The sequence below is a fragment of the Folsomia candida genome, unplaced genomic scaffold (genome assembly GCF_002217175.1).
Source record: "Folsomia candida strain VU population unplaced genomic scaffold, ASM221717v1 Fcan01_Sc010, whole genome shotgun sequence".
Lineage (NCBI taxonomy): Eukaryota > Metazoa > Arthropoda > Collembola > Entomobryomorpha > Isotomidae > Folsomia > Folsomia candida.
Window position 1 is genome coordinate 4,628,422 of NW_019091202.1, and position 22,003 is coordinate 4,650,424.

Consider the following 22,003-nt stretch of genomic DNA (forward strand, 5'->3'; position numbering starts at 1 on the left):
AAATGTCACTATGCTCATTTTCGGCGATACGAGCTTTCCATGTGGAATAAACTCTCACGAATGCGTCAAAATATGCAAATGAGCAGAGCTGGCCAAATTACTTGGAAGTCAAATTACAAATTACAAATTACAATTACAATCACAACATTGCTTCAATTACAATTACAAATTACAATTACTCAAGAAAACTCAATTACTAATTACAAATTACAATTACATCTCTAAAAAAATTTCGCTTCAATTACAATTACAAATTACGTAATTGAATTACATCACAAATTACAATTACATTTGAGATTTCTTAATGAAAATTCATCATTTAATAGTCAAATAATTTCAATATTTGTTCGCTTTTAACAATGTAAATGCCGTTACATCAAAATTTTCACCTAGAAAAACTAATTTGCAAAGGCAAATTTTGCAAGTAAAAGCATTTATCAGTATGTATATTGTTCGAAGTGAACAAGTATCGAAATTATTTGAATAGTAAATGATGAATGTTCATTTAAAAAATCTCAATTATTAGTAATTTGTCTTATAATTCAATTGCGTAATTAGTAGAATTTACTTATTTTCATGCATAAGGCCCCTATGCATGAAAATACACCCTAGTAATGAATTCTTATGTATGGTAACTAAAAAATTTGCGAATGTGAAAGAATGATTCAAAAAGTGAAAGGCAGTGAAATGTTCACGCATGAAATACGACAAATCTAACAAAAACGTTGATTTTTGATGTGTTCTACTCACGATAGATGGTGATTTAGTAATTGTAATTGAAGAAGTAATTGAATTACAATTACACCATGTTGAAATGTGCAATTACAAATTACAAATTACCAATTACATTTAGTTCAATTACAAATTACAATTACAATTACACTTCTTTAATGAAGTAATTAAAATTACAAATTACAATTACTAATTTGTAATTGTAATTGTCAATTACTAATTTGGCCAGGTCTGCAAATGAGGTGACCGGAAATAAAAATTTGAGTATGTATTTATCAAACTCTTAACCAGCCATAAAATCCAATCGTCCAGACAACATCCTGTCAACATAATAAAATCAATCAATGTAAGTATTACCGGTAAGTAAGTACACACACGCTGGTAGTTTATTGACAATTTGATAAGCACCTTATCAAATCAAGCTTAGTTATGCATATTTCCCATATGTATGTTTGACGATGATTCGTTCTATGAACCAAACTGGCGACACGTAATGATACCACAATCCAAACCATGTTAGGTATGTAAATTGGATGGAGATCACGATCCATTCATCATTAACTCCCACGCAGGGATTTATTCACGGAGAAGAAAAATTGGCTATATTTTAATTTCGTTTCCCACTAAATTTCACCCTGCTTTGATATGATTTCTACTAGTTTTTAAACAAACCGACTCGTTACTCACCACCCGAAAATACATTGTACCACCGCAGGTGACGATTTGTCTCCACGTTATTTACAGCAGAGTTGAGTCGGTTGGACATTTTTTCGGATCTATCCGAACCAAATCCGAATTTTTCGGTTGAAAAAATATCCATCCGAACCGAATCCGAACTTTTCGGTTGAAAAAATATCCATCCGAACCGAATCCGAATTTTTCGGTTGAAAAAATATCCATCCGAACCGAATCCGAATTTTTCGGTTGAAAAAATATCCATCCGAACCGAATCCGAATTTTTCGGTTGAAAAAATATCCATCCGAACCGAATCCGAATTTTTCGGTTGAAAAAATATCCATCCGAACCGAATCCGAATTTTTCGGTTGAAAAAATATCCATCCGAACCGAATCCGAATTTTTCGGTTGAAAAAATATCCATCCGAACCAAATCCGAATTTTTCGGTTGAAAAAATATCCATCCGAACCGAATCCGAATTTTTCGGTTGAAAAAATATCCAAGCCGAACCGAATGATTCGGATTCGGTTCGGATGGATACTTTATCCAAAATTCGGATAACCGACTCAACTCTGATTTACAGTAGAGTACATTAATAATTGCCCTTCAGAAACCCAAATAAACCGTAGTAACGTTAGAAGTAGCTCACCCTGCAGCAATGGTTTGATATAACTATGCACCGTAGATAGTGGGTATAAAATTTTGACATAATTCTACACCAATAGTGCAGACCAAGGCTACAAAACAAATATCTAATTTTGACACAATATCGGATTTTTGTCAGGACGGAAAGAAACTGCACCAAAGGCGCGAAATTAAGGGAGAAAGTCGGCACAAGTTTGATATTGTTTTGCATCATAGGTGCAGAATAAGCGGACAACGGAGATACATAATTTTGATATAATTTGGCACTAATGGTGCAGGAGAAATGGGGAAAATTGATACACAATTTTGACATGATTTAAAGAATTTGTAGACGACAAGGAAAGTTCATGGTGGATCGATTTGTTCAAATGATTCGCACCATTTGCATCACTGAATGTTCGATACCAATGGTGCTACGAAGTTTAGCGATAATGGACGGGTGAGTTTTTAATTTGCATCAATTGATGCAAAAAACTCGTCAACAGACGGACGGACGGACGGACAAGAGGAATTCAATAGTGGATGACGTTAACTCTTCTAACGGTCTTGAACAATGTACCAAATGTGGATGCTTCACATCCGCTGGAGGATATACGTGTAAATGAGCAAAGTAACTGAATTAAGTCATAAGTAAGTGATGCGTATTTATTTTGTTACGGGTACACTTTTTGTAAAATGATGGGAAATATATTTTTAGCCCGAGTCAGGGCTTATGGAACCGTCATGTCCTTCCGTCTGTCTGTCTGTCCGTCTGTCTGTCCGTCACGATAGAGCCAAAACGGCTGAACCGATTGACTTGAAATTTTTACCATATGTATATTGGACAAAGTTAGGAATCGAGTTCGAAGATGGGCGAAATCGGTCAAGTGGTTGACCGGTGGGGGTCATCGGAGTGGGTGGGGTATTATGCACCAAAATTTCAAAATTGTTATAGAGAGCTGAAATTTGGTACAGAGGTTGCTAATGGCTCCTACGAGATAAAAATGACTTCAAGTTGGAAAGATTTTCATCTTGAGTGACCCTATGGGGTGACCCATACCGATTTTTCAAAACCATCATATCGAACTGAAGTTTGGTGGAGAGGTTGCTTATGGGTCTTAATGAAAGAATACGATGTGATATTGGTAAAATTTTTATCCGGAGCGACCCTATGGCGTAACCCATACCGATTTTTAGAAATTACTTTAAAAAGATGAAATCCGGCACAATGATACTTAATGGCTTCTAATTAAAGAATATGAAGTTAAAAGTGAGCAAAGTGCAACCAGAGTGACCCTATGGGGCGACCCATGCTGATTTTTCAAAATCGTTATATCGAGCAGAAATTTGATATGGAGGCTGAATAGCTGGATAGCACATACATTACATCTTAGAACTTCAGGATGTTAAAGAAGCCCACTGGTCATGCTGGTCAAGGCACATGATTTGTAAATAATTCAAAAATTTGGTACCAAATAATAGAAACTATCTAACAAACTTTTAACCATCCGCAACACGGAAGTTGGTGATATTATGTCGCTCAATTCGGAAAAAATTTTAGAAGGCTCTGACTTATTGAGTCAGGGAGTATGTCCCTGACTCGGGCTATATGGAGTCTGCACTGTAGGTTTTATTCCAGTGATTTATGTAGGGTTGCCGTTTTATCCGAGATTATCCGATCGGATAAGATCGGATAATGTCGGATAGGATAAGGAAAAATACGATTCGGATATCCGACGGATAGGATAATTTTTTCAAATTATCCAACTCGGATTATCTGATGGTGTCTATCGGATATCCGACGGATATCGGATAATTGAAAAATGTCAAATTTGGTATGTTTTGGGCAGTATTTTACAAGTTGAACGTGGAAGTAATATATTAGTGTATTATATTTCCAATTGTATTGAATTATCATGCATGAAAATTATATTCATGACGGGAATGAAAAAGTTGCAAGATTCTTTGATGGATAATGTATATATGTACCATCAGGAACTGTTATTAAGATAATCTATTGCGAAGTCCGATAGATTTATCCCCGAACAAAATTGTTTAAAACCTTGTCTCATTATAATAATAAGTTTGTTGATGCTAATTAAACTCCATTCCTGCTGCAGTAGGTGAATTCGAGAAAGCTATCTCTGACACTGTGAAAGATAATGCTACCAATTTTGCATGTCTTAAAGATGGGGTTACGTTGGACGATTCTTTATCGTAATTTGTAGCAAAATTTCAAACTTTGCTTTAAATAAAACGAATGGAACATTAATTTGAATTTCCAATCAAAAATGGGGTCAATTGAATTATCCTATCCTATCCGATCGGATATCCGAATTATCCGTCGGATAGGATAATTATTTTCTGATTATCCGACTCGGATTATCCGAGTCATAAATTTATCCGATCGGATAAGGATAATTTTTATCCTATCCTATCCTATCCGATCGGATGGCAACCCTAGATTTATGTACCACGTGACGGAAGTAATTTCAAGTCATGGCGCACGTGGTTGAGGTGCCTGAGGTGGTAAATTTTTTGATTGATCTTGATGACTATTCTCGAACTGCGATCGATTAGCAGATTGCCTGAAAATACCGAATTATAGGTATACATCATGGCTCGACTTGTTAAAAACCAATTCCATGTTCACCCTACGTTACCTTGTCTTTAACATAATTTCGTGTTGGGTTCATCTCAATGTGAAATGCACGGTGGAGGATTTAAAGAATGCATTTCAAAAATTGGATTAGAAAAATCTGGCAGGTGGGTAGCCTAACGGCGAAATTAATTAATTACGTAAGGTAATACGGAGGTCGACGCCGGAACAGCTGCGGCGGCGGTGGCGGCAATTTTTTTAGTGAATTTTCGGCGGCATCGACCACTGGGATGTCAATGTCAAACACGTGCATTGGGGAGGGGAGAGGGGGGGGGGTGTGTCTCAGGATTTTTTTAGAAATTGCACTTAAATTTCACAATTTCACACTAGAAATTTCACATAGAAAAGCACATAAAATATAATTAAGGGAACGTTCACCCATTACTCACAAAAAATCCAAATTTTAACATAACCCTTCTGTATCCTGCTCATTTTAAGCTTAACATGAGAAAGATAAGCGGCCCACCCAAACCACCCAACCCTACCCACCACCTTTTTGATAAGTAATAGATGGACGTTCCCTATTCCCTAGTTCATTTATCATCTGTTTCACTTTTAGAACAACTTGGAGATAAATTTACCCCCAATACTGTCGTCATCCACAAATTTGGGAATAAGGAGGCCGGAAAAATATCCAAGTTTGAAGATGAACCATTTATACGACCAATCTCAACACCGGAACTACCATTTTATGGAAGACGCGACGAATTGGGGAAATTGGAGGAATCCTTCTCAAATTGCGAGCTTCAATCGCAATACGTCTATATAACTGGACCTCCCGCAATTGGCAAGTCGGAATTAATTTGTAAATTCATTAAATCTAAATGTAACACTAATTTTTCTTGGATTGAATGAGAAAATGGGGTATTTTCTTGGTATCAATTATACTATAGTTTAATTCGTCACAACTCAAGAATTACCTCCACCCATTGAACCGTTAAAACTGAGTCGAAACGAATTGTGAGTGAAATTACTAGAGAAAAGTATTGGGTTTGTATTTGAGACAATTTGTCACGTCGAACTAGAGATTTTGAACAGTTTCTTTACGAATTTCACAACTTTAGCAAAATTTTTATCGTGTTAACTAGTCGAAGTAGTAATTTGCTTAGTAAATACGCGAGGAATATGAGACACATAAATTTAGCGGTTGTAGGTCGAATTGCATAATTTTTTAGGGATAATGCAATATGGTATAATTTTTTTTGGCATAAAACAAATTGGTATAATGGTATATAAGGGATAATTAAAAAAGGGATAATTATACGAAAATCAAAATTAAATTTTAAATTAACTTTTAAACTTAATTCTTCACAATTTTAATTTCCAATACCCTTGAGATAGTCGAAAGTGTCAAGATCAGTGTTGTATGATTCTAAGTACAATCAAGAGGAGTCGCTTATCCAGGTCCCTGTGAATTTTACGCTGTGGCTCGACTTGCCCAGATGTCAATTTTTCGATTTCCAAATTCCAATGGCTTTGGTCATTTTTTAAAATTTCAATGGCTTTCCGCATTGTATTTATGCGTAAATGCCAACCCAGCATTGTTGGTACGAGGGACTTTGTCGTGATATCTAGAGTATCAGTTCATCGTTCATGGGGACAAAGGCCAATTCAATCTGACCTTTCAGGGTTAGGGAAATGTAGGTAGAGAATGTGATACCGTTGTTTTAAATTTTCCTTTGCCTTCGTACAAAATTAATCGCCCTTTGAATCCTCTATTTCTGTCCGTGCAAATATGTAATTCCTGCGGTTGTTTTTTTGGTACAAGTAGCGTTTTCAGTGGACATGGTTGTGACTGGAGTGCAATTCGAGTGAATGTAGAATGCAAGGAAAGAAGGAATGGAATGAATTATGGTCCCTTTAAAGCTTAAAATATAATTATCCCTAATAGAATTATCCCTGAGTTTCATTATACCAAATGGTTCCCTTAAATTATACCAACATTATTATACCAAATCAAATTATACCAAATTGTCGTTATACCAAAAAAATTATGCAATTCGACCGCACACCAAATTTAGCAGGCTTAAATTTTTTGGATATCGCCGAAGTTCTGCCGGACATTGAAAGTTGCGCCTGCAAAGAATTGTGCAACCTTTTGCACGGCCACCCTCTAGCTTTACATCATTTCATATCTTTTCTCAACATCCAATATCCAAGTTGTACAAATTTTAACAGCGATCAAATCACACATTGTCTCAGAATTTATAAGAATAATCCCCTGGAAATATTGGAGTCATCATTATTTCCAAATTTTCCAGCTTCTTGTGCATGTTCAGTAATTTTTAAATTTTCTGAAGTCCTGGATAAAATAAAATGGGGGATTAAGTATACGCGAAAAGTCTCAAATTTGGTCTTCCTCCTGTCTCGCTCTGGTCCCGATGGGATTTCGATTAAGCTCTTTCTCAAAATGCAGACCATGATGGGATTTAAGATGGACGGCAGAATGTTGAGGTTAATGGAAAAATTTAAGAACCAGTCAGTAATCGTAGCGCAAAATGGGAAGCTAATAGTTCATCCGATATTCGTTCTCATACTGGAACGGGAAATTAGGGAGCACGATATTTCCTTAAAATTTGTGGAAGTGAAAAATTACGATGTTATCTTTGAGCCGGACGAGGTTAAGGAGCTGGAAAGATTAGGATTGGCAAATATCGTAGGGGATGATAATCAAGATAACCAAGAATTGTTTGTGGGTGGTGAATACTTACGTTATACATTTTTCGTAACTATTCTTCAATACTTTGGCATATTTTTGTTGTTACGTCTCTGCAAATCGTTCGTAAATAAATTATTTACGCGAGGTTAAGCTGCTGCAATAATTACTAAGGTGCATATTTGTTAATTCAAAGTCGATATTCATTCAATTAATCCCATTAATTCAATTAATGATAATTACTTTAACTATTACCGAATACACTTATAATTATTATCCAATGTAGATATTAAATAATTTGAAATGTTTATCCCAAAAACTGTACACATTTCGCTGAATGGTTGTAAACATGGAAATGCAAATACATACATATGTACGTAATGATATGAAATGTTGCCAATAAAAAGAGGGGTTTCCTGTGTTGGCGAATTCGCTCCAATTGAAAGTCTTAAGTCAAATAAGGTTTTTGTCTTCACACGGTGTTTCAATACCTTCACCTCTTACAATATGCTCTGAAATAAATATGAAAGCAAGTGATTGAAAATGAATGAAAACGTAAACTCAAAATCTGAAGGTCACATATTTGAATTAAACCATTTTTTCGAACATTCATGATTGAAACAAAATTTTTTATTGCATTTTTTATAGCATTTTTTATTGCAAATTTTTTATTGCAAATTCGTTTCTATGTAGTAAATTCCGGGAAAAGCAAAAATGTACAAGAATAATCACCATGATAATGAAACAATTTGGCGGATGATAAAATAATACAAAACGCTTTTTAAGGACCTTGACCGAAAGGTGCCTCTGCATTTGACCCCAGGTAGAAAATTCCACTAGATCTACAGAAATAAATTCACAAATTAAGCCATTATCATAATTTAAAGACTGTTTGGGAAGTTACTATCCAATATTATAATATTTACCCGAAAGGTGTATAATGCCCCATAACGAGGGGCCTATTTCCGTTACAAGCTCCACTTTGGTAGTCCGCATAAGAAGGACATTCCTTTCCCCAAAATTCTTGGGAAAGTGCCGCAAAAACGGATTCTGTGTACATAGCGGGCGCTCTGGAATGGGCGCACGATCCAGTCAAGTCGGTCCCACATCCGGGCTGGAACCTGCAGTTATGAAATTAATTTGCAACGGTTATGCAAATTTTGATTAAATTTCCTTAATTAATAGATCTATGCACCTTCCTCCCGCCGGATAAAAATCAACATGCCCGATTGGGTCCAAGTATCCCAATTTTCCTCCGGAAGTATGAATTACTTGTACGAACGTGGCATCCTCTGGGCCCGTTCGATTGGCCTGATTTACAGAGTCAAATATGGGCAGGGCGGGATCCAGCGCTGAGAATTTAAAATTGTCGCAATATTTAGGAAAAATCTCGAAATGGAGAATGGATATTTTCCAGTTGTCGTTAAATTACCAGTAATTTGATTAATCATTCCTCCCCGACCTTGAACTCGCCACCCGATCTGACCCGCCATCTGACCGCCTAAACTAAATCCAACGATGTGTACGTTGCCCCATGTCGTCTTCCCATTGTCAACTAGAAACTTGAGGAGCAAGGTGGCCTGCTCACTGGCAATTTGCATGTTGTTCACGGCAGCGATGTAATTGCTTCCGTCGGCCAAGACTGACCATTCCATGAGGATTACGTTATAGTCGACGGCATTTCTGGGGTCGACAAGTCCTAAAAATAGATCGGCTAGTTTCAGATTTCGATTTCGATTTAGTTTTAGATTTTAGTTTTAGATTTAGATTTAGTTTTAGATTTTAGATAGTTTCAGAAACATTGAATAGTTGCTTAATTAATTGGTGAAAGGGTAAGGATGAGCAAATAGTTCGGCGAGAGGCGATTTGACGAAAAAATGAATTTCGTAAAAAAATTATCATACAATTACCAGATTTGAAAACTTCAAAAAATCATAACTCCAAATAAAAAAAATTAAATGACTTCCATTTTCGTACCAACTTCTCCTTAATTTTAGTTCTATTCATAAACATTTCACCATTCTTACTTCCACGAAGATTCCAGGGAAAAGTGTGATCATAATTTCCTCCCCATCCATGAATCAGTAAAAGAACTGGGGCACCATTTATGTATCGAGAAGATTCTACCGAGTCAAGATTTCCGATTAAAAGCTGGTCGAAATTTTGCTGATTGTTCCTAAGAAAATATTGCAATTTTGAAAACAATTATTCAAATTCTTCGCAAAACTATCATTTACTTTGTATAGAGCAAAAATCTGACAGAATCTGCTCTAGCGTTTGCCGTAATTTCGTCCGATTCCTTCGTCGCTGTTAAAACGGCGGGCATCAGAGTCCCGTCTCCGTTCGGATTGGGGAAATACACCGTGTCCGAATTTGGAGCGCCATTTACGAACGACGCCGCTCCGACGAGGCAAATTAAGACAAAAATTTTCATGATTATTCCAACAATCGAGAACTACGACTAAGGAATCTGGAAACTGGACATGACATTGACATTGACTCTGGTGGAATTTATGGCTCGTGTGACCATTTCTGATAAGAATTGTTTTATGTATCATTTTAATTGATGTGTCACTTCAAGAGTGACTGATTCGCTGGATTTTCCACCCTATTTTGCTATAATTATGTATTGGGCATGCAGGTGTGAAGTGAACAACCTGGTGTGGCGTGATGCAAACATACTTGTGAAGATAATGGTGGGTTGGACCGAAGATTATCTAATTATAAGTACGGAATTTATATATGCACAAGTTTTTCAACAAACGCTGTCAATGCACTGACAATTTGCCAATGCGTATCCACTCTGAAAAATAATGTCACCCATTTTGAAAAGTAAATGCACTTCTAATTTTATACTAAGTAAGTTAAACTAAATCCAGAGTAACGTTAACGTGATAAGGATTAAAGTTTACTCTGGATTAAGTTCTGTTTATTTAATACAAAACGTAGAGATCATCTTTTACTGTTCACAAGGGTGACATTTATTTTTAAGTGTGTATGCATAACTTGAACGATGAATTACATGCATGCATTTGTATTTATGTAATACATATTTGCATAGGTGGGTGGATCGATATGACATAAATTTGTTGGTGCATAATAGTTACATAAATAGATGCATATTATGTATTAAGTACATCTTCAATCCGGTAAAATATTTACTTCTGACAAAAACTAATACTTCTGATAAAACCGCAATAAATATTTATAACCAAATCAATACTTATTTAACGCAACTTTCTATCATAAATTTGTTTACAAACATTTTGCAGTTTTCTAATCGTATGATTTCCTGAATATACCTTCATACACATTTGTACATACATTAGTGTATCACTAACTGGAATGTTGTACTGATAAAGTTGTGAAAGAAAAAGCGATGCCGCATTTAAATATGTGACACAATAACTATAGCGCGATTTGTAACCATGCACAAAAACTGGTTCTCGCCAACTTTTCCTTATCGTTTGCATAAATAAGTATTCACACTTCTGTACTTAACAAGGAACAGCGTCATACAGTCATACATACACCTGAACGACTGTCGTCATCGAAACCACCGTCATCTTACCAGTAAGCATTAATGTATGAAAGATATTAACTTCTCACTTCATGATCTCGTAAATAACAATATTTTCTTCGCGATGAGTTTGTACACAAGAAAACATGTATGTACATACAAGGTACTTACAAAAACATTTATAACTTGACAGACTGACATGTTGTGTGTGAGTATGTTTTGCAGAATAATAAATATGTGAGATATAAAACGCGAATAAAGTTGCAATTTTGTATCCATTCCTTATTTTGAGAACGATCTGACAAGATATCCAATCTACGGGATCTGTTATCATATTTAATGCAAACATAAATCCAATTTTTAGCTTTAAAAAGTGCCAATATTTAAAACGCACAAATTTCTTTACATATTCAAGTTGCGAAATATTTCTAAAAAGAGAAATAACATACAAACAAAAAAATGAACCGAATTGCCCCTTTCTTTGTGAGATCGGAACCACAGAGGTAAAAATTACTAAAAACTTTGAAAATTTCTGCTAATTTTGTTGATAAATTTTACTTTCTCTTTTAGTGGATCGAGCCAAAATCAACTATCATACAGTGAATGGAGAATTAACAAAGGTTCAAATCAAAACAATGGAGTGTCCAAGACGGAAAATTCGTCCTCCAGTCAGTCATGGAAATGTACAAATTCTAAGAATAATGCCACCAAGTCTGACAGTATTTCCAAGTATGCAAGGAATTCGTGATTTTTGCTTAGCTTGTTAAGTTTAGTATACAAGTACACGGTTCATAAATAGTACATATTAAATAAAAACATGGATAACTACATATGTATTGAAATTTCGGCATTTATCACTCATCGCACAAATCGATTTATCATATAAAACGTTATGTACATAATAATCATAATTGATTAATCGCATCATAGCCAACAGCCTTTGCACATCATGAATGGTTACATAATACTGATAATCATAATTATAAAATCGTAAAAATACATAAAACGTTGTGTATGTACATATGAAACTTATAATGAAAAATAACCTGTTTAGAACGCTAGACTTATCGCATCTAGATATGCATAAAGCTGATACATTGTTTATTTTATAATGTTTTTTTTTAATACTGAATTATTCCAGATTTTAGAAAAACTTAGAAAAATTATTCTACTTAATAATAAAATATTAATATTTGACCGGGTAGCTGGCAAGCATTTCATGCCGAGTACTGAGAAATTCTGAGTAGTATCATATGCTAGGGACATCCCTATTTAATCGGAATTGATACACACCACTTACGCCTACTTCCTTAGCATTGTTATTGTCCTCGGTTTTACATTTTATACAATGAGTAAATATTACATGCAAAACCAAATGTATAACATGCATGTATCACATCAATGTTAAATGTTTCACATGTATGAATACAATGGATAAATAAAAAAGTGGTAGGGCTTGGTGACCTTTAATGGACAAGATTTTTAGTAAGGATGGGGACCCTGGACTTGCCACAGGCCGTTATTACAGTATACTTATTTATTATCAAATGTTCGGAATATTATAAAATATACTGCATGCATTCACCAGAATTCTATACAAGTGCATATGTAAGTTTGTATGCATATAAAGTTATGTACATTATACATACATGTATGTATGTATGTACATATAATAAGCATTCCATATACATAAATTAATGTGCCAAATAAATGTTGAGAAACTCAGCTATAATGGTGATTAAAAGTATTGATTTAGGGTATCGACATACTTCTCCTAGTTCTCACTACTTTATGTTTAAACTAATACGCAGTTGTTCTATAGAATTGATGGAATTTTTTACAATGATGTCTACATTTGCGAAAATATTATTTTGCATTAATATTTATTTCCTAACCCAGACTTCTGGATTCCTAAATATATTTGAAAGCTGCAACTTACACTCTATCCGATACAATGAAAGTGTGGAGCTTGATACATTTTCAGGGTATTTTACCCTTCTGCGAACTCAGAACAAGTACACCCCATTCTTCGTTCACAGCATTGCCGAAAAGAGAGAAATTGCCATTGAAGCATTCTACATCGACTCCACCCTTTCTAAATTCAAGAACGGTGCAGGACCAGATAAATCTTCTAGACCTACGGCAACATTCCTGACACTGAGTAATCAGGAGGAATTTGCGGCTCAAATACTGCACACGTTGCTGAGGACAGTGCCACCACACTATGTGTTTGCCCATATAAATTGGACCAAGGATGCTAAATATTGCTACAAATATTATAACATGGCTCCAGGAACTGCAAAACTGTTCCTATTTTCGTTAGCAACTCTGCCACAAGTATTTCTGGCCAGTGTTGCATCTTCAGCGTCCATCCAGTTGCAAGCTTTGGACTCAATCGCTCAATTGGATTTACTATGGGACACTATAAACCAGAAAAATCTAAATAAATGCATGCTCATGATCTCGGCCGAGTTACCTGCAAACTGGACAGGCTCATGTGGCCCGGACCTCCAACGTTTTCAAGAAATAGAAATTCGCCCAATTGCAGAATATATTTGCACATTACACGTACTCGGAGATAAGCACAACTTTACGTATGCCGAAGTACCAGAAGAACCGAAGTGGGAGGAGATTATTGGGGATATGAGTTTTGTCGTATTTCTCACACAAAATCAAGTGGATTATCAGGGTTACAGAGGTTTCAGTATTTTCTCCATACACTTTGAAGAATTGAAATTTGCCGTTGTGACAAAATTTCCGTCTAACATTAACAGTGTTTTTGGCGTGTTTTCACCATTCGACAGGTCAACGTGGGTACTAGTTTTGATCTCCTGTGTTACTATCACTCTAGTAATACAGTTCCAAGGGAGAGGAGTGGTCCCAGGGTTTACATTTTTGCACATTATGGGAGACTTTTGCCGCTTAGTTCCATCCTTTTCGGTCAATCTATTGCGGATGAGATTCTTCGGACAATCTCAGCTAAAAAGGTTGCAATTCCTATGCTAACGGTATGGCTTTTGCGTGCTATCTGCTTATGGATAACCTTTACCAAGGTACGATATATTCAGATATGACGGTCATGTACCCTCCAAAAGTCCCACAAAGTTTGGAAGCTTTAGCAATGTCCAGTATATCCGTTTTTACAACAACATTTACCACAGCATTGTCACCCGGTAGTGACTGTTTCATAGCTGAAATGTTAATTCCGAATTTGAAAGAAACCATAGGTATCCCTGGGTGGCTGGATAATTTGCAAAAGCGATTAATTTTCATACACCCCGATCTGGTCGGTGCACCTTTGACCGAAAAAATGTCAAACTTTCAACCTGTTGAGACTGATCTGAACCAGTCGTTCTCTACTACCGATTCCTTTGCAATTTTAGATGGACCATCGGAACTGGGACGGTTGACGGCTTCCTTGCAAATGTTAGGGAAGAGATTAATCATGGAAAATAATGTGGGGAATACATTGAGTTTCAATACATATGTGGAGGGAACAAGAAATTTCTTCAAACCAATTTTTCATCATGGTTTGCTAGGTTTACAGCAATCAGGGATATTTGGCAGGTGGGAGATTTTACGGGGGATGAAGGAAAAATTGCGGTTTATGAGAAATCACGGGGAAACGGTGTATAAAAGATATATTGTCAAGTTAAATTCAAATTTTCAAGAGCCAAATATATTTCATGAGAGTGCTCATGGGGATGGGGTTCGAGCACTATTGTATCTCCTAGGGCTTTGTGCGGCTTTAGGTGGAGTTGGATTTGTAGCGTTGGGATGGGAGTGTTGGAATCAGATTGAAATACAGGTGAAGCTTGTGGGTAGAATGGTACAGAATTTTGTGTACATGTTATGAATGCAAATTATAGTGTGGTAGTTATACAGGGTGAGCTGAGATGAGCCTGGTCGCATATTTGGAAGGCAAATTCAACCGGACTATTAGAATTAAGATAAAAACAGCCCAACCCAGCCCGATTTTTATTTAACTTAACTTAACATTCTCGGGTTGGTTACTAACTTCAAACCCCATCTTTACTATTATTTACTTGCAATTCCTAGTACCCATAAACATATCAAAATTTATTTTGGGGCCGGCCTGATTGTACCTACATACTGTCCTGCCTAAATTATTTTAAACAACTTGTTCCTTCTTTGCTGCAACTGGTAATCCCTTTATGTTAATAAAAATCAAATAAAGCCACTCAATTTATTCATATTGAATAGGAATCTAGCATAAATAAGAAAAACTGTTGATCAAGTTAACGTTACTCTGTATTAATCCTAAGTACAGTATACTTAGTGCAACTTATACTTGATGTGCAACTTATACTTAATGCAAAATTGAAGATGCATTTAAAATCTAAAAGGGTAGCATTGCAAATATCTTTTCGATTGTAATTATCTACCTAGTATTTAGTTACTCAGCAAACAATATTTAGTCATAAATTATATGCAGCCACTTGTGAGAACCCCTTTAAATATAATGTAATCAATATTAAACTCTTTTCAATATAATGTAATCTATAGTATAATTTCGAAACGTACGTCCAGTCAAATTTTCCGTGACATTCCAGCATTCTGATACAGCATTCTGTGCATACGTACACCTGTATCCAAACATGGATAGTTTGCAAAGTTTGATAAACTGGACAAACATTCCACATTAGCTTTCCTTGAATCGATCGTGGTTTAACAAATTGAATGAATTTTTAACACCTCTGTATACCTATGTATATTATGGAAAATTTGTATCCTCTTTCTGATATAAATAAATAAATATGTCGCTTTATATTTCTTTCCTAGGGTCATTTGAATAATTAATTTTGCCGATGGAATATACATATATGTATGTATGTATGTAATGACGCATATTTAAGCCATACTGATAGGAGGGCCGGTATATTACCATGTTATTATGTGTGTATGGAATTTTTGCAAATATTTATAGAGATAGAGGTATGCATGTAGGTATATATATTGCGACGAACATGACTTTTGAAACTGCGTCGTGCACAAACTTCTGGATGGGAGACTTCCAGAAGTATGGGAGTCCAGATTTCCCATACCTAAATGTGCAAAATTAGTCAGCTTAAATGATAAACAGGAATATCTGTGAAAATCACGGAAACACGTGGACTTGCAGAGATACAGGTGGACATGTGGAAATATTAGTTGTATGGAAGTACATTTCTAAAAGCGCTGTTTTCATCCGTTACCTGCAGTTTCCTGAGCTAGATCATGCTTCGCTTGATACATAAAAAATAACCGCTCTTATTGGAAGCAAACACGCCATACCCCACAAATATCACAAAGTCCAAGCCGTTGGGTTATTGCAGAAAATGCAATTTCAGAACCCTGGCTGGCTGGATCGACACTTCGCAAGTTGCCCTAGTAAGTAAGTAGCATTCATTAATAATAAGCTTGACTCGGGGCTTTAAAACTTATGTTCAGCATGAGTCCCTTGCGTGACAAGCCAGATACTTTTGTGACCACCCATACAAGGTTGGATTATGTATCTTATAAATATACATATGGAGGTATAAAATCTGGTAGGCCACAAGACCAGACTAAAGTTTCTCCTTGCTGCCAAGCCGTATCTCATGCTAATTCGACTCTTAATAATTAGTAAATTCGTTCACTCGAAAACCTTAGTTTTCTGTAGCATGTTAATTCAGGCATTTCTCCTGTTGAATATTTTTGCACATCACTCTTACCTCGCAATTCTTCAACTACCTCCTGAATATCTCCAAACGGAACCTAACATGGACATGCGCTACGAATTATTTCCAATATTTTCAAACTGCGTATTTAATGCCCTGAGTGACTACTTGAGAGACCCGTATTCCATGTTCGAAGTCATGAATACCATTAACGCGCCCTTAATATTGGATTCCGTTAACGAAACCAGTCTTGGTCGTTATTTACCACATGAGGAAATCAGTCATAATGTCCAGATACCGTTTCACCGCGCACAGAAATATTCTCCTTCTTGCTTTGTTCAATTCGTACAATATCCCAACTTTAAACATACACTAGCCCTTATTCGCCGGTTATACGAATTGCACAACTGCAATCCGCACTTCCTGATTTTAGACATATTTCTTGAATCTCCGCTCTCCGTGCGATCTCAACTGGTCGAACCACTAGAAATAATTTCGGGAATTGTTATACTGACGACAGAGGAAAACTCAACCTTTATCGTAACCTATACCGGACTACTTCATGTAACGATGGCCGTCCAATCTGTCCCAAGTTTACGAAGGTTACATCGAACTTTACACCTCGACTTAAAAGCAGTACTAGTCAGATATTGGCACGTACAAGTTCCTGCTCCCGAGACTAAAAAATCACTAGCTTGGAAACGTTTCAGGATGTGCAGTACTTATTACAACGATTTCTTTACGCCCCACCTTTTCTGCGTTGGTTACACTCTGAGTGATAAATATAACTATTCTATTTGCTTTAGGGCCTGCCAATATCCTCCAATCGCTACCATTTGCACGGATATACCCGTTGGTCGGGATATTATTCGAAACCTCTTTATAAGAAAAACTATTCCAAAACATTTTCTGATTAGCTATGGTATGACTTACAAAGTTTATAAGTTAACCATCTATTCCAAAGTGGGAGACTTCTATTTAGCGAAATATTTGAAACCGATGAATCCCATTGTATGGGGGAGCCTTCCCTTGGTTTTTGTTGGCGTAACCAAAACGGTCTACATCCTGTCCAAAATACTGTTACCAAGGTTCGTTTATTATGTAACTCATCTGAATGCAATTTATAGATTCTTCGAATCATTAATTTCAAGAATTTTATTATTTTACGAAAATTATTTTGTGCTAATAAATTCCCACAATAGATCTCAAACACAAATACGAATATGCTTCCATATTTATGTTAGATCAGTAAAGTGGTTCTCAGAGCACCGGTCTGAGCAGGAGACCCTATTCCAAAGTTGAAACTACTAGCCCATTTATTAGTGATTGCTAATTTTAATTGTTCAAAAACTAAATAAGACTCGAAACATTAAAATTTCTGTTCAAGAATGATCATGGCCGTTGGAACTTAAAAAGTTATCATTTCCATCGATAGTCAATACTGAACTCCTTTATGGTGGAGAACAGTTCATTTCCGCCATGAGAAAGTAGAAAACAGAATAAATGAGTAAATATTTAAGGATATACAATCTCGAAGGCTTACGCACTTCCCGTATAGTTCACTGGTCATGGCATTTCAGCCGTTATGAAAACAAACCAGTGTACCACTGTGGAAACCTCTTGTTAACCTGCTTATTAGCGATTCCATTTTCTTATCAGAAATAATCAAAATTCTAATACAAATACTTAATACCATAAAATTTATATTTTTTATTTGTTCCTCGTTTTCCCTACAGGAGTCAAACATTCACCATAATATGGACGTTACTAGCAATTTTCTCCATACTACTCGAACAACCAGCACTTGACGTTACAAAAGCTTTCATCAAACTACGCCACAACATATCAGCAATGTTTCTCCTGATCGTTTGGACCGTATGTACGTTATTCCTTTCCAATTGGTTTAAAGACGATCTTGTATCCTGCATTACAATGCCAGATACGCCATCCACCCCTACCACGGTGGCCGGACTCTTCAAAAGCAACATGACCCTGATTACAACGACTTACCACTTGTTCAATCGGGAACGCTTTTCTACCCTTAAAGACGTAATTTTAACGGACCTAGTCCTTTCGAACGTATCTGGGTCTGGAAATTATCATGAGACATACAGAAACAAGGTCCTATTTCTGCCAGAAGAGATTCATCTCTCTGTTAAAAATATCAGTCAAGAAAATACTGTGAGAACGGGGGAGCATGGGATGGTAAAACTACCAACTAGTTTTGCTTCATTGGACGCACTCTCTGATTCTATGTCGTTTCGCATCTTGATGCGAAATTGGACAAAGTACTACATCGAAAATAAAAATGTGCGGGACAACCCTTTCACCTTATTTGTCCCGTGGTTCGCCACCAGGAACTATTTCACGGCTGAGATATTCTCTAGAGGTGTGGCGGCCCTGTGGGAGTCCGGAATTCAAGAGAAATGGGTTTCAAATAGTATCAAGCACATCGTCCTTAACGGGTTACTGGGCACAAGAAGAGGGAGGCGGAACGAAACGGTTGGTCGCCTTTATGGTATGATTGTTTCGGGACAATTTGATAGAAGGGAAATGTCAGAGAATCAATTTTTTCCCCTGGGGTTGAACAATCTAAGAATTGTTTTCACCTTGGGAGTGCTGCTTTGTGTAGTGGCAACGTTAATATTTTTGCGAGAAATTTTAAATTTTTATAGGTGCACAACCAGGGTGGAAGAAGTCAAGGTTATTTCTAGAGGGTTGCACAATCCTTAATCCAATTTTGCCAATTTCAATTCCTTAAGGAGCCATTATGGTTTGAACAGTAAAAGAGAAAAATATTGTGAAATAAATGAATTTATAAATGCATGAATATATGTGTCGATGTCTTGTCTTGTGAATGAATGTGATATAATAAATATATAACTATAACTATTGGTAAATACAAATACCTGCTAATTTGCTACGTCGTGATGGAGTACGGGCCGTCTTCTTAATAACATACTGCAGAAGGTTGTTTTCCTTTACGCAAATTCCAAGTTGTCTAAAAATGCATCCTCTTTAGCCCACACAGAGCAGACATGTCCATTCCTTCTCACAACTTTGGGCGACGATTTGCAGGAGTTAAAATATAGAAATGTATGAATTTTTGCAAAACGAAAATTATGATTTCATTTGTACAACTGTAAAAAGTATGTGTAATAGAAGGGATGGGCTTTGATGATTCAAGCGTGAGTCGAGCTCGCAAGACGGAGGAATTTAATTGTAAACAAGTCGGCAACTTGCTTGCTCCGAAATTTGATACTTTTTAGAGGTACACATACAAATACTACCACACAATACATGTCGCATTCTCGTTAAATATGAGACAAAACTCTGAAGACTTATTCATAGTGTGCGTATGCACATGTATACTAATATATAATGAACACTTCTTGAGACGAATACAAGGACATTCACTCAATGAACACTTACTAAGACAAATACACGGATAACTCATGCATTCTAAGATATAATTTTCTTAAATTATGCTTGGCCAAGCATAATTCTAAACTAATTATTGTAGTAAAAATTTTAAGTCACTGCTGCCGAATTTTAGAAGTCATTGTTCACGACGGTATGGATGGAACCGGGCATTATTAGACGCGCGGCGAAATCCAAGGCTTTCTTGAATCCTCATATTTTGGATTTTGAGGTTCTCCATGGCGTTCTCCAATTCATTGATGCGACTTTCTAGGGTAAACGTGTGGTCCAGGAGATGCTTGTTGTCAGGTTCGGATCCAGGTCCGGATAAATAAGTGGTGTAGTATCAAATTCAATATGGTCTTCTGGCTCATTCCGCAGCCTACTGGCACTTATAGCTGAATACATGTTTAACACTTACAGCTTTAAATAAGCAGTGTTCGGGATATACACCGCACAAACAAACATTTCAAGGGCAAATAAATTTCCAGTGAATGCCCTTGGGGTCCTTGGAAATAGGATCACAGTAGTTTATGTAAACTACTTCCGTCTCTCCTTCAGTACAGAATGTTGGCATTAGCCTCTTTTGAATATTTTTAGGCTTCTTTCCTTCCACAAACACAGGAAGGCTGGTGTCCTCTGCAGGAATTCCACTACACTTTAACTTGAATTTTTCTAGTTTTTTCCAATGCTGTGTTAATGTTCTCTTTATATACAATAAGTGAACTTATGTTAACTTGTCGCAAAATCTAATTTGGCTCGAGTTTTCATTTGAGACTTTATACGGACAGTTTAGCTAGGCTGGGATGAGTGACCAAAGCGTTCTAATGAAAAATATTTATTTAACCATGTTTTTATCCACTTGATCCCAGAATGCTTGACGTAAACCAGCCTGCATTGATCATTAAGCCTCCAAAAGGGGTGCCTCTCACCCCAGTTCCATTCACTACCCGGATTCCCGTCGTTGTGTGAGTACCTGTCCAACCCCGAGAAAAAATGACATTCATTGATTGGTGTAATTGTCTTGTGACAGGCAGAATAAAAAATAAATGGCTCATCCTCGTTCGCCGTTTCTCACTTGACATACGGAAAAATGAATAAATGACTATCGATGAATGATTACATGTTATTAACTGTCATTGTTCTGCTTCCTCTTGATGTCGTTGTAAATGACAAATCATTCGCATCTATTTTAACACTCCTTTTTTATTTACTTACAATGCGATGGTGTGAAGTGTAACCCTCCGATTTGCCTAAAATTTTAAAATTAGGTGGTCCAAGTCAATACAACTAACGTTTCTTCAGCCACTTTGTGCGATGGTTGGAGTTACTCAAAATATTTGAGGTCGAAGTTGAAAAAACGGCCGACTTTTTTCAGGCTCAGGGAGAAAACTCCACTTCCATTCTCTTCCCCTCGCATTGATTTTATTCAGTTTCTCACACATACGCCTTCATAAACAAGCATAAGCAGTGATGCAAAATAACCAAAATAAAACATTCTTAATTCCGGCTTAAATAAGAATTAACACGCCTTATACTCGCTTAATTTAATTCAACTTAACTATTCAACTTAACTTAACTATTCATTTAACTTTATGAATCATTTTTCTCAGCTCGATGAGGAAATTCCGGTTGAATATTTAAAATTTTGAAACCACACCCCCAGTGGGTGTGGTCCTTAGCGAACTTTATTTTTCAACGAAACTATGTCATGCGACGTGTTTTTCTCCTCAGCTCGAGAATGGGAATACGGGTATCTAGCTAAAATTTCAAAACCACCCGTCCAGTGGGTGTGGTTCCAGTTACTTTTTTATTTGAACAAAACCATGTTATGTGATGAACTTTTCTCGCTTAATGATTGGGTTACTACCCAGTTTGCCAAGTTTAAATATTGAAAACCAGTCCTCCACCCCCTGCTACCGTAGCATTTCAAGCCAAGGTCAAGTTCATACAAGCCAGGCACGATAATGTGATTTTTTTTAAACTCAAGTTCGAGATCCTCCACCTACAAGTAAAACCTTAAAACAGATTATCTAAGCCCTCGTCGAGATTTCA

General features: G+C 36.4%; 1 protein-coding gene and 2 long non-coding RNA genes across 3 annotated transcripts; 2 read left to right on the forward strand and 1 right to left on the reverse strand.

Annotated features, from left to right (window-relative positions):
- Positions 1–1,303: 1,303 nt before the first annotated feature.
- On the forward strand, positions 1,304–7,793 carry LOC118436816. Its single transcript, XR_004835718.1, has 2 exons — positions 1,304–1,447; positions 5,252–7,793. It is a non-coding gene; the product is annotated as an uncharacterized LOC118436816 (long non-coding RNA).
- Positions 7,794–7,956: 163 nt separating this feature from the next.
- On the reverse strand, positions 7,957–9,823 carry LOC110854570 (hepatic triacylglycerol lipase). The gene is made up of 6 exons (XM_022103023.2): positions 9,586–9,823; positions 9,376–9,524; positions 8,781–9,047; positions 8,544–8,700; positions 8,275–8,469; positions 7,957–8,190 (listed from the first exon to the last, which is right to left on the reverse strand). Exons 1-6 carry the CDS (start codon positions 9,780–9,782, stop codon positions 8,130–8,132), a joined length of 1,026 nt encoding a protein of 341 aa, XP_021958715.1. The 5' UTR covers positions 9,783–9,823; the 3' UTR covers positions 7,957–8,129.
- A 1,013-nt stretch (positions 9,824–10,836) lies between these two features.
- LOC110854631 lies at positions 10,837–11,700 on the forward strand. Its single transcript, XR_002548338.2, has 2 exons — positions 10,837–11,371; positions 11,439–11,700. It is a non-coding gene; the product is annotated as an uncharacterized LOC110854631 (long non-coding RNA).
- Positions 11,701–22,003: the final 10,303 nt, after the last annotated feature.

Coding starts and splice junctions, on each gene's coding strand:
- LOC110854570 (XM_022103023.2), bottom strand. CDS start 9,782: ATGAAAATTTTTGTCTTAATTTGCCTCGTCGGAGCGGCGTCGTTCGTA. Junction 9,525..9,585: donor AGATTTTTGCTCTATACAAA/GTAAATGATAGT, acceptor ATATTTTCTTAG/GAACAATCAGCAAAATTTCG. Junction 8,191..8,274: donor GGGCATTATACACCTTTCGG/GTAAATATTATA, acceptor TTATTTCTGTAG/ATCTAGTGGAATTTTCTACC.